Here is a 12587-nt window from a genome sequence, read left to right on the forward strand (position 1 = left end):
TGCATTGAGAATGTCAGGTTGCTTTTTGTAGTTTGTGATACTGCATAAGTTTTTTTTGTCTCCTTGCAAATAATTTTGCCACCCAAATGTTTCCATTCTGTTGTTAAAACGATGTTGCCTTTGTTAGTTCAAACTGGCCATTCAAATAACTATTGGCTGTGGATACATCATGTGTGCTTTCTAAGAGAGAGCACCTGAAAAACAATGGTAATTATGACAAACTTTCCCCTCCTATTCTCCACTTAACTACCTGGAAAGGCAGGCAGAGGCAAAGTACACAATTTACTCTCCCAGCCCAACTGCAAATAAACAGTGTATGAGATATCAGTCATCTGCTGCGGACAGCAGTTCTGAGCCATGGGATGAGTTGCTTGCGTCTCTTTCATTTATCCATGTCACAATTGTGGGAGATTGTAATAGTTTCAGGGGGAAAGAAGGTACAACATGTCCGAAATTGTGGAATCAAGGGTTATGGAGATAAAGCAGGGAGCGGATACTGATTAGGAATGATCAGCCATGATCATATTGAATGGCAGTGCAGGCTCGAAGGGCTGAATGGCCTACTCCTGCACCTATTGTCTTTTAGTCTATTTGTCTATTGAAATGACTGTTTACCATACGTCAGTGAAAAGTACAGTGGAGAGAGTCAGCTTCCAAACAAAGACAGAGCCAAAAAAAAAGTTCTTTTTGCAGATTTTCTTGTTTTTCCAAGAGGCAGACCTGAAAAGTTCATTTAATTTTCAGATACAATTCTAAATTGGCATGCTTGTTTTTACATGTGCTCTGTGTTTAGTAAGAAACTGTGGCTGTGATTGGGTAGAAATATTTGCATGATTTCCATTCAAATTTAAAAATAGTTTTACAGGTATTGATTGAGTCTCTTAATTTGGTGCCAACACATGCCTTGTTTTAAAATGTAACTGTATTGAGTGGAATTCTTTGAAATTCAGTTGAATGCAACAGCTCTGTAAGTGTTAATAAGTCTGAGTCATTTAAGTGACCTCAATATATTATAGGTAGAGTGTGTTGGCAGGTTTTCAGCCTTAGGTAGGAAGGTCTGGCTGATGATATCACTGTTGCAGAGCTTTACAGCTCTGAGTTAATCAACTGCTTTCAAAACATGTTTATGAAGTTAAGAAGCAAATTCAAAACACTTGTTTCAATGGGGAGTTGTGTGAGTGATTTGAGTAGGTAAGTTAAGAGTTGAAACTTCTGTTTGAAGACAGTAAGCTGTAGTACAGTAACAGACTTGGTGCTTTTTCTTGTTATGCTGACTTGAAACTCATGAGTTGCAATTCAATTTGTACGGAACAATTTCAAGAAGATTCTAAAATGAATAACGAAGAGAAAAAAAACAATTTGTCCCATGAGTGATCTTCTAATAAGTGTTCTTCAGGGCTTGAGAGCACATTAAGAATTTTGGTTTAAGTTGTTGGCACTTTAACCAACTGCATTGTAAACACCAAACGCTTTTCGTGGTTATCAATTGAGACACACCTTAGTTAAGGCATAAAGCTTTATTGTGGTATGGTGCCCTTTAGATATTATAATAAATTATATATTTAAAATTAGGATTTGATCTCTGTGGTTACATAAAGGTAAATGCATAAGATTTAAAGAAACCTGTTCTGCTGGATTGTGGCCTGCAACAAGATTAATTGAAGAGACTGTAAAATGAAGCTAACATTGCCCAGGGATCTTGAACTAACAAGTTCTTGCAAGTCTTTACTTAATTTTAACACATACTGTGCTTGGGTTGCACATTTCCCAACCCCCCCCCCCCCAAACTCTTGTTGAGGTAGAACTTAAAAATATTTTTTGGAGTGCAGTATTCAAAATAAATGGCCCGGTTTTGTTAAACCAATAAAGTATATTGAGCATTTTGTGATTATGAAGACTGAAGGAAAACTTTGTTTATTCAAGCAGCCTGCCGGGTGAGGTGACCGTTGAAGACATGCCACCACAAGTATCAGAAGTTCAAAGATCAGCACCATCGAACCAAGAGACACCTGGTACAATGACTTTGCTGGTCACTGCAGGATCTCAGGACGATAAGGAAGCAGGCAGTGACTCCACTGACGAAAGTATCAGCAGTGCTACTTACAGCAACTTGGGTAAGAGCCGATAAAGGTGTGGGGGAGGAAGAGGATTTAATTTCTCCATTCTCTTTACTGTAGGCTTATTGCATTTTCCAGATCTGCCAGATTTAAAATTCATCAGTTGAGCCTCAGACTGTAGCTAGGTACGTGCAAGACAAATGTTTAATTGATAAGAGTGTCCCTGCTGGCTGCCAGTAAGTATTGTAGATTACAGAGTGAGGAATGCAGCTGTAATGTGGGCAATCCTGTTTAGGTAGAACGAACAGGAAGAGATTAGATTAAAGCTTAAACGCCCTATCAAATGCTGTACCGTGTAAAAAGGGCCAACATGACGGCACCTCTTTCTTTCAAGTTCCTTGCTTGATGATTTCTGGCTTCAGTTAAAGGTAGGACTAACATTTTAATTTTTTGCAATATACTAAAGAAAATGCTGAAAGTGTTCAACAAACCAACGTAGATACAGGGTCAGGAAAGAAAAGCTATGGTGATATGGCAGGAATGTGCACTTTCAACATGTTAACCGCACAGCAGGGATACCTTCATTGTTTCAAATTTGGCGTTCATTCATCGTGTTCTGGTTTTTAGAACTGTACTAAATAATTGGTAATTGTCCTGCAGGTTATGAGGCTGTCTTTTGTTTAAGAATTATGAGGTTAGACAAAGTTGATTCTTAACCGAAGTGATGCATGAGTACAAATAAAGAATATGTTTATAAATTCTTTCTTTTTACACTCTCTTGTGAAAAACCTAACTTTTACAACATCATTCAAGTATGCCTTGCTGTCTATAATTTTCTTAAAAACAGTTTTCTTTTCAAGGTAAACAAGCTACTGTAATTAACATGGGAACACTTCAGACTTTTATCAATTGCAATAATTGTCCTATCCTAAAACATAAAATCTAAAGAAATCTGAAGTGTGAGTCCCCTGTGACTATTACATATCACAGTGTGGAAAATCTAATTCTCTGATCAGCTTGGTATCTATTACCCATGAAAATCTCTAAGAGTGATGAAAATTTGCAAACCTTGAAAGTCATGGTAGAAGGGTTTCCATTTATCTGCTGAAGCATACATTCCTGCAGAGGGAAACCTCACTTATCCAATATTTAGAGCTTGGGCAGAAACTGGAAAGAGCCAAAATTTATAAATTCTGTGTTTACTGTGCTTCAAGTTTAATATTGCACAGAGCACAGGATGGACTCCTGCTGCTATGCCAGCCAGGACAATCGACTGTTGGTATGTTCAGGATTTTTTATAGCCAATTGGTTAAAAAAAAACAGCCTATGGTGAAAGGTTTAGTTATCCTGGACCCTGCCTAGACAGTGTGGCTGATTTGTAAGTATCGACTGTCTCCTGTGGACCTGGCTGGCTCAGTTGTCCGCTTGTTGCATCTGCCGTGGAAGATTGACTCAGTTCCAGTCTTCCTTCGTTTGTGGGATGTGGGCATTGCTGGTAAGGTTATCTTTTGTTGCCCATCCCTAATTGCCGTGGAAGTGAGTAGGTTGCTGGGTTAGTTCAGAGGGCAGATAATAGTCACCCCACAGTTCAGGATGCCTGAAGTTCCGTGTTGGTCAGACCAAGTAAGGATGGCATATTTCCTTTCCTAAAGGACATTAATGAATCAGGTGGATACTTCAAACAATCAACAGGGGTTACACAGTTGCCATTATGCCAGATTTCTTAAAATTTCAGTTTTTTTTTAAACCGAATTCTTACTTCACTATCTGCATGGATGGGAATTGAGGTGCTATCTCCAGAACATTAGCCTGTGTATGAGATTGCTAAACCAGTGACACTATCACTATGTCACCACCTCCCCAATGACATTTTGAATCCATTTGATTTTGAATAAACCTCATGTTCCCTCTCCTCTATCTTTCCTGGTTGAAATCAATCAGTCCTGAGCTTCCAAACAAAATACTTCTTGTTGTTTTTGAATTATTTTACTACACCTTAATGTCCTTAAAAACTAACCCAGCAAACCCAAAATAACCGAATTCCATTGCAGTGTTGAGATTTGGGTTCACTTACAGTTGCTTCCGACACAATGGTTACTGTTTGATAACCTTTGTGTGTGGATCTTGTAGATGACAAATAGTAATAAGATGCATAGAGATCCTAATGCATGAAAGCTATATTACAGATGTGATAGAATGATTAAAAGACCCAGTTTTAATTAATTGCTGTCTTGAATTGTACGTGGAATCATAGTATGTGAAATTATGAAAACTTTACCCTAAACTATATGGTTTCACTATGACCCAAAAAAGTGAATTCAAGATCATTTTTCTGTCTTCAAATGCCTTTAACAGGCTAACTGTCATTATCTTAATAACTTGCTGTAGCTTTACACCCCCTCACCCTTCACTATTTATTCTTTCAACTCTGGTTAGTTGTGTATCACAACCATCTTTGTCTCATTGCTGGTGACAGAGCCTCGATGACTCTCGACATAATCTACAAAAGTTCTTTTCACAAGCCCTCATTTTCTCCTCCTTAGTACAAGCCTGTTCAGTTTGAGATCTCAGCCACTTTTTTTTTTGGTTCCGCTTCCTCATTTGTTCAGTGATGTACTTTTACATATTTTAATTTTCTTTGATTCTTTTGTACATTGTAGGATAATTTTGATGTTAAATTGTGATATGTAATTGCAAATTGTTGCTGGATATCAACTTTTGTTTTCAATTGTGGGAAAATGAATTTTCAAGCACAGTGTTACTTCATAAAACAAAATACTGTTAATTTTGACAGACCCAACTAGACACCATGCTCATTTTTAAAATGGCCACACAATTATGTAAATATCCCAAGTGATTTAATTATCTATAAAATGTTAAAATGAGTTCAAAAACGTTTGAGTGTTTTTCTTATAAGTATGCGGTTCATTTTGTAGATAGCAAGCATGCTAGACACAAGCTTAATTTAGTGGGTAACCATAGTATTATTGTGGACTGAATGATGAAAGTTTGAACTAATTCCAACTGAGCTCTTTTGCTGTTTTAATAGATTGATCTTCGTATATTACCTCACACGATTGATGTAGTCAGTCCTTGTTCATGTTCAAACTATTCCTGTGATGCACATTTCTGAGCAATGCAATGTCAACACCATGTCCAAACTAGAATAGGTGGAATGGAAATTGTGTATTTATATACTGAGCCACATTAAGGGGTGTCCAGAATGTAGTTGTCTCTGCAGAGTTGTCAGACAGAAACGTGCATTTTCACTGACTTCCAAAAAAAATGCACTAGATAGTGCAAATACTGAGTCACTGCAAGAAGGCGAGTCATATCTAGAATACATCAGGTATTAATGTGAATGCACAGGAATCCATTCCAGAATAATAATAACACCTTGCTACATTTGTTCCTGTGGAAGGAATTCGGTAATGGTTACATTCATTCCAGAATTGAGTTTCTCAGCTTGTTCTGCAACAATCCTGAGATTTTTAAACATCATTTCATTTGTCAACATGAAAAATTCATCTGCTTAGCAAAGATTCCTACAGTTGTCCACCAATTTTTTAAAATTTGTGATTTTATTTTGTCAAAAATGTATTTTTATTAATACATTGGTCATATACCAATGCACAATGGCAACTCCATGTCATAGCCCCATAAAAATGTGACTGTTCCCCTGAACAATTTGAAAATGATTGCACAATGAATATTCATCCTATGGGTATCACTTGGCTCAGGATTTAAAATTAAAAATGTTTCTTGTGACACGCTGGTGCTGAAAGTGGCATTGCTCAGTGGTCAGGTGTAACTGCAATACTTAATATATAACTTACTAACCTTTTGTTGAGGGTTTCACTATTCCAATCTTGCTGTCTCTCTCTCTCTTCCTTTCTTTCCTGTGTTTTTCTTTCTTTTATATGTCTGTAATCCTGGCTTCAGCAAAATCCTCGAGCTGGCGGGCTGTGGATGGAAGCTCAGTGGTTTATGGAACTGCTCCTTTATTGAGGGCCACAGGTGAGGAGGAGTAAGCTGGGGCTGTCAGTGACCCCAGCTACATTCGGATTACCTTTACTATGTGTCATGTGTTTCTGTGCTCAAGAGGGCAGATGAGAGAATCTAAAGAGAAGTACATGTACATCTTTAATTACGTAATTACCAGAATCTGGGAACAGATATATTATAATTCCTGAAAAGGTATATTTATGATGGGAAGAGTAATTTGAATTTGAAATTAATATTTGTGCCATTGACCATAACCTGCTATTGCAATTTATTTCTCACTAAAATGAACAACTATTATTTTTAAGTGTGGAACAGCAAATTGACCAATAGAATAAGCTGGAGGCAGCTAGAGGAATACAGCCCATCTACCTAACCCCCCTGGGAGAACCAGAGAGCTTCTCATTGGCAAGCCCAAGGACAAGGCGATGTTTAACTGATGGCATTTAGCTAACTAAAACAGAGTCTTAACCAAGTTGAGCCTTCTGAACTGGAAAGAATAAATGTTGGAGATTACAGCCGATCAGACATCATCTTTGGAGAGATCTGCTGTGATCTCCAACATTTGTCGTTTTCAGTACAGATTCCAGCATCTGCAGGAATTTGCTCCTAAATTGAGCTTACTAAAGCATTATCATGTAGAACCATCTGGAACAGAGTGGGAAATGAGTCCTCAATGACACATCAGCTGATCATTATCCATACTATGTGCATCTGCCTAGTACAGGATCAGTTCCCCAAAGCTGCCAAGGAAGGATTTATAACTGTTTGAGGAGGTGGCTTTAAGTCTATTCAATTTTCATCCTTATCAATAAAAGGTATACTTTTGTACAACCATCCAGTTTATTAAGATAAACTTGTTCATATTCAAACTGTTCCTGTGATGCACATTTCTGACCAATGCAATGTCAACACCATGCCCAAACTAGAATAGGTGGAATGGAAATTGTGTATTTATATACTGAGCCACATATTAGGGGGTGTCCAGAATGTAGTTGTCTCTGCAGAGTTGTCAGCCAGAAATGAGCATTTTCACTGACTTCCAAAACAAAATGCACTAGATAGTGCAAATACTGAGTCACTGCAAGAACCATCCAGAAGGCAAGTCATATCTAGAATACATCAGGTATTAATGTGCATGCACAGAAATCCATTCTAGAATAATAATAACACCTTGCTACATTTGTTCCTGTGGAAGGAATTCAGTAATGGTTACATTCATTCCAGAATTGAGTTCCTCAGCTTGTTCTGCAACAATCCTGACAAATGAAATGAAACATCATTTCATTTGTCAACATGAAAAATTCATCTGCTTAGCAATGAATCAGCTATTTTTCCTCATATAATACTCTATAATTTCATATTTTATTGAGGTTTTGATTAAGAACACAAAGTTTGGGTGTAGTTGAAATTGTTCAATGGCTAGAATTGCTGTCCCACAGTTGAAAATTATTTTGTCTTGGGCTCTTTGATGTAATAGCTGAAGTGGTATGTATCACAGCCACATCCTATTCTTGAAGTATAAGACAATAAGATGCTGGGGCAGAATTAGGCCATTCGTCCCATCAAGTCTGCTCTGCCAATCGATCATGACTGAGTTTCTGAACCCCATTCTTCTGCTTTCTCTCTTGATTCCCTTACCAACCTATCTTTCTCTGTCTTTAAATACACTCAAACACCACAGCCCTCTGTGGCAATGAGTTCCACAGATTAACCACTCTCTGGCTGAAGAAGTTCTTCCTCATTTCATTTCTAAAGGGTTGACCCTTCAGTCTGAGGCTGTGCCCTTGGGTCCAATTCTCTGTTAGTGGGGATATCCAATCTATTCAGGCCTCTCGGTATTCTGTAAGTTTCAACAAGATCTCCACCTTATCTTTCTAAACTCCCATCGCATACAGACCTAGAGTCCTCAACTGCTCCACATTTGACAAGCCTGTCATCCCTGGGATCACTTCATGTAAACCTCCTCTGGACCCTCTCCAACACCAGCACATCCATCCTCAGATACAGGGCCCAAAACTGCTCTCAATATTCCAAATGTGGTCTAACCAGAGCCTTCTACAGCCTCAGCAGTACATCTGTTTCGTATTCTAGCCCTCTTGAAATGAATGTTAACTTTGCATTTGCCCTCCTAATGACCAACTGAACCTGCATGTTAACCTTAAGAAAAATCCTAAACAAGAACTCAGTTTGGAGTCCCTTTGTGCTTCAGATTTCTGAAGCCTTTCCCCATTTAGAAAATAAATTACGCCTATTTTCTTCCTACCAAAATGCATCACCTTATACTTTCCTACACTGCCTTCTATCTGCTATTTTGCTCACTCCCCTAGCCTGCCAAGTCCTTCTGCAGCCTTCTTGCTTCCTCAGCACTACCTGTTCTTCGAGTCATAGAGTGATACAGCATGGAAACTGACCCTTCGGTCCAGCTAATCCATGCTGAACATATTCCCAAACTAAACTAGTCCCACTTGCTTGCATTTGGCTCAGATCCCTCCAAAATATTCCTATTCATGTGTTTATTCAAGTGTCTTTTAAATGTTGTAACTGTACCTGCATCCTCTCGCAGTTCATTCCAAACACAAATCACTTTGTGTTTTAAAAAAAATGTTTCCCCTCATGTCCCTTTTTAAAACTTTCTCCTCTCACCTTAAAAATATGCCCCTAGTTTTGTACTCTCCCACCCCAGGAAAAAGATTCTTTTTTGTCACTTTATCTATTCCACTCATGATTTTATAAACCTCTATAAGGTCACTCCTTAACCTCCTACATGCCATTGCTAAACGTCCCAGCCTATCCAGCCTATAACTCCAACCCTCCATTCCCAGCAACATCTGAACTAATGTGAATAGTTATGGTCCCAACACAGACCGCTGTGGAGCTCTACTAGTCACCGGTTGCCGTCCTGAGAAAGACCCCTTTATCCCTATTCTCTGCCTTCTGCCAGTCAGCTAATCCTATATCAATACCAGTATCTTGCACTTAACACCATGGACTCCTATCTTATTTGGCATCCTCCAGTGCAGCATCTTGGCAGAGGTTTTCTGAAAATCCAAATATATCATGTCCACTGGCTCTCCTTTGTCTAACTTGCTTGTTCCCACCTCAAAGATCTCTAACAGATTTGTCAGGCATGACTTCCCCTTGATGAAGCCGTACTGATTCAGTCCTATTTTACCACGTACTTCCAAATACTCATGATTTCATCCTTAACAATGGATGCTCAAATCTTACCAATGTCCGAGGTCAGGCTAACCAGCACGTAGTTTCTTGTCTTCTGCCTACTCCCCTTCTTAAACAGGGATGTTATTTAGCCATCTTTGAGTCCTCTGGGACCCTCCCTGACTCTGTAACGTATAAAATGTTTGCTACATTAATGTCCTGTCATGTCTAATAATCTAATTGCAAATGCCTGTGAGAACAATGTTTATTATTCAGGCTGGATTAGCTATGTACTACTTAGTGTCCATAGAAATTTTGAATTTTGAAATGCTATTCTGCACTAAACCACTGTGAGACAGAGGAACGTTGACTGGTCGTCATCTACAGGAGAATGAAGCATCATTTCAAAACCACATTCCATGGTTTTGCAAAAATGTTTTGCAAATAAATGCAATTATATTAAATGTTAACATAGTGAACTATATATGCAGATGTCTGTTTCTGAATGTACGAGGAGAAAGTGAGGACTGCAGATGCTGGAGATCAGAGCTGAAAACGTGTTGCTGGAAAAGCGCAGCAGGTCAGGCAGCATCCAAGGAGCAGGAGAATCGGTGTTTCGGGCATGAGCCCTTCTTCAGGATTCCTGAAGAAGGGCTAATGCCCGAAAAATCGATTCTCCTGCTCTTTGGATGCTGCCTGACCTGCTGCGCTTTTCCAGCAACACATTTTCAGTTCTATTTCTGAATGTAGCCTTTCAGAAAAACTTTAGGAACATTTTGTAAAAATATTTTAGTTCAAGGTTTATATTTAAGTACTTGCAGCTTGTCTTTGTGAAGCTGCAGTCCTTAATTTGCCCAGAATCAGGCAGTTACACACAAAAAAATTAAATATATTTATGGCATATGTGCGACATTAAAATCATCATCATTTAATTTGCTTTTTAACTAGCTCCATAACTAACCATTTTCACCCAATGGTTTGGTGTAGTCAGATAGTCTTAGATTCAATGATCACAATAGCAACCAAAACTGGTTCTTCCTGTCTTTATTTCGGAATCAATCTTATTGCATCTTTGATACCAGCATGGATCAAATTAATTTTGCTAGACATAGATTTATGCACTACGTCAAGGGTAATTGCTACTTGAAACTAACTAAAGAGAAAACATGGGATAAAGGTCAAATCAGCCCCAATGTAATTGAAGTTGTTGTACTGTTTATGATTTGTCAGACAGCAGAATGTTAATCTACGCGTCCAAAAATCTTCACTAAGTGCTGCCACCTGCTTGACTTTTTTGTGGATTGGTGAGAGTAGTTCTGAAGTGTAAAGGTTTTCATGGACTCAAAGCAGGGGAATGAATTGTAACTGGACAGTCATTCCAGTGCAGTACATTTATGACCATTATGTTTCACCGATCAAAACTGCTATTTGCACTTCTAGTAAGGCTAAACATTTAAATTGATCTATGGAATTTAAACTAGCACTCAGAAATATGGCATCTTCAATCCAGTGTGTTTTTCTATCCAAAATGTTATTTGTTTATTCACGTGTGCTGTTTTGGTTGATTGTACTATGATACTTAGTCATCTTTTGTATAATTGCATAGGGCAATCACGGGCTAACATGATACCCCTGAAGCAGCCAAGGCAAGTGAAAGGAGCTTCAGATGATGCCATTGCATTTGTGGGATCTATGGAACAGGAAATCATGTCAGAGAGCCAACCAACACCACCGCCACTTCCAAAGAAAACCATAATCCGTGCAAACACTGATCCCACATCAAAGGACTATGCCCAGAAAAAAATAGAAGGAAGAAATTCTGGACACAATGTGAACTTGGCAAATCCATTGTATGACGTAGAGTATCCTGGTGATGCAAACTGGGATGCGTCAAGTGCTTGTTCCTCGCTCAGTTCAGATGCCAGACTCTGTGACAACGAGTCAGGTGATTCACTGGAAAGAGCAGTGAGCAAATCGATGACAAAGACCAGAGCATCATCAACAGTCAACAGTACGTGCAGCCTCACCACGAGCAGCTGTAGGGAAGGGTACTCAAACAGCTTGGATTCACTCTCTGAGAAGAATCGTATTCCTCAGAGACCTGGTAAAAGTATACAAAAGCCACAAAGGCATACGCTGTACAAAGGGATCGAGAACAAAGAGGAGGTAATCATGAAGATTCGAAACCTCCATACAGACTCACTGCGGAAACTGGCAGCTAAATGTGAGGACAGGTTTATGGAAGGCCAGAAGAACCAGCTTCGCTTTGGATTGGACAACTGGTCAGACTTCAGACTGACGAGTGATAAACCTTGCTGTGAGGCAGGTGATGCAGTTTACTACACAGCTTCCTATGCTAAGGATCTTCATAACCAATATGCGATCAAGGTAAGTGCTCCAAATAATTACCACCTTTCTTTAATGTACCAAAATCTAGTCATCACAAACCATAGCAAAAGCAACAAACTTGTAACTTTCATGAAAAACTGGACAGAATCTGAGTATTTTAAGGTAAGGCAATATGAGGCAGAAAGGAATAGAAAGCTTGGGTGAGATGGTTAGGAAAAAGGGTTGTGTGTCGTATATACACCATCATGGGTCTACTGTTTTAATGGCCTATCCTTGCCTGCTAACTCTGTGTGCTGCATCTTGTCATACACAAATAATCATCACTCAGACCTCGCCCAAAGAGAGGTTTTATTATTTTTCGGTTAATCATTGGCATTCTATTTTTTCTGCCCCTCCCATATGTGCAAGATGATTTTGTGCTTCTGTACAAAGGTGATGATTATTGCATGAAATCAAAGAAAGGAATATCAAGCCAAGTTCAACATTGAAAGCCAGCAGACTTTCTCCTTGAATAACCTGTGGAAGCGTTTATGACCAGTTAAATGTAATGTGCCCATTAAGTCTTTCTCCTTGCACTTACACGTTGTCAATATAAAGAGAAATGTGAGTGCAGTAGAAACTCAATGTTTCACTACTCTTGGAGAGTACCCTCTGTAATGATCTCCTTATAAGGGGAATGCGGATATGATAGTATCTGGAGCTTAGGAACAGCTGCAGCAAGTACTGTTCTGAATTACCTACCTGCTACCTGCACCTATATGATTAGTGACACCTGAGACTTAACTGTTCAACAAACGGCAGCAGGCATAAGGCACAGAACCAGACATTTGATTGCCTTCCTTTGGGAATATAACACTCAGGCTTCAACTTGCACAAGTTAAGGGGAGTTTTTTTTTCTGCCTCGTACAATATCGTGAGAATTCACATACGTTTTGAATTACTTGAAATAAGCAGTGCAGTGTCAAATTCTTTAAAGTTTAAGTATAATTAATAACACATGTCATTGGATAAGTGCCTTTG

The 12587-nt window shown here is 38.8% G+C and overlaps 1 protein-coding gene across 3 annotated transcripts in view; it reads left to right on the forward strand.

The window, feature by feature from the left end:
• The window catches only part of peak1 (pseudopodium-enriched atypical kinase 1), a 195382-nt gene that overhangs the window by 166686 nt on the left and 16109 nt on the right, over window positions 1-12587 (forward strand). For 2 of the 3 annotated variants that reach the window (XM_060853890.1, XM_060853891.1), the window contains 2 exons: window positions 1924-2114; window positions 10825-11606. In XM_060853890.1, coding sequence (XP_060709873.1) covers window positions 1924-2114; window positions 10825-11606 — 973 coding nt within the window. The remainder of the gene's footprint in view (window positions 1-1923; window positions 2115-10824; window positions 11607-12587) is intronic. The other variant, XM_060853892.1, reaches the window with a different exon arrangement.

The sequence above is a fragment of the Hemiscyllium ocellatum genome, chromosome 42 (assembly GCF_020745735.1).
Source record: "Hemiscyllium ocellatum isolate sHemOce1 chromosome 42, sHemOce1.pat.X.cur, whole genome shotgun sequence".
Lineage (NCBI taxonomy): Eukaryota > Metazoa > Chordata > Chondrichthyes > Orectolobiformes > Hemiscylliidae > Hemiscyllium > Hemiscyllium ocellatum.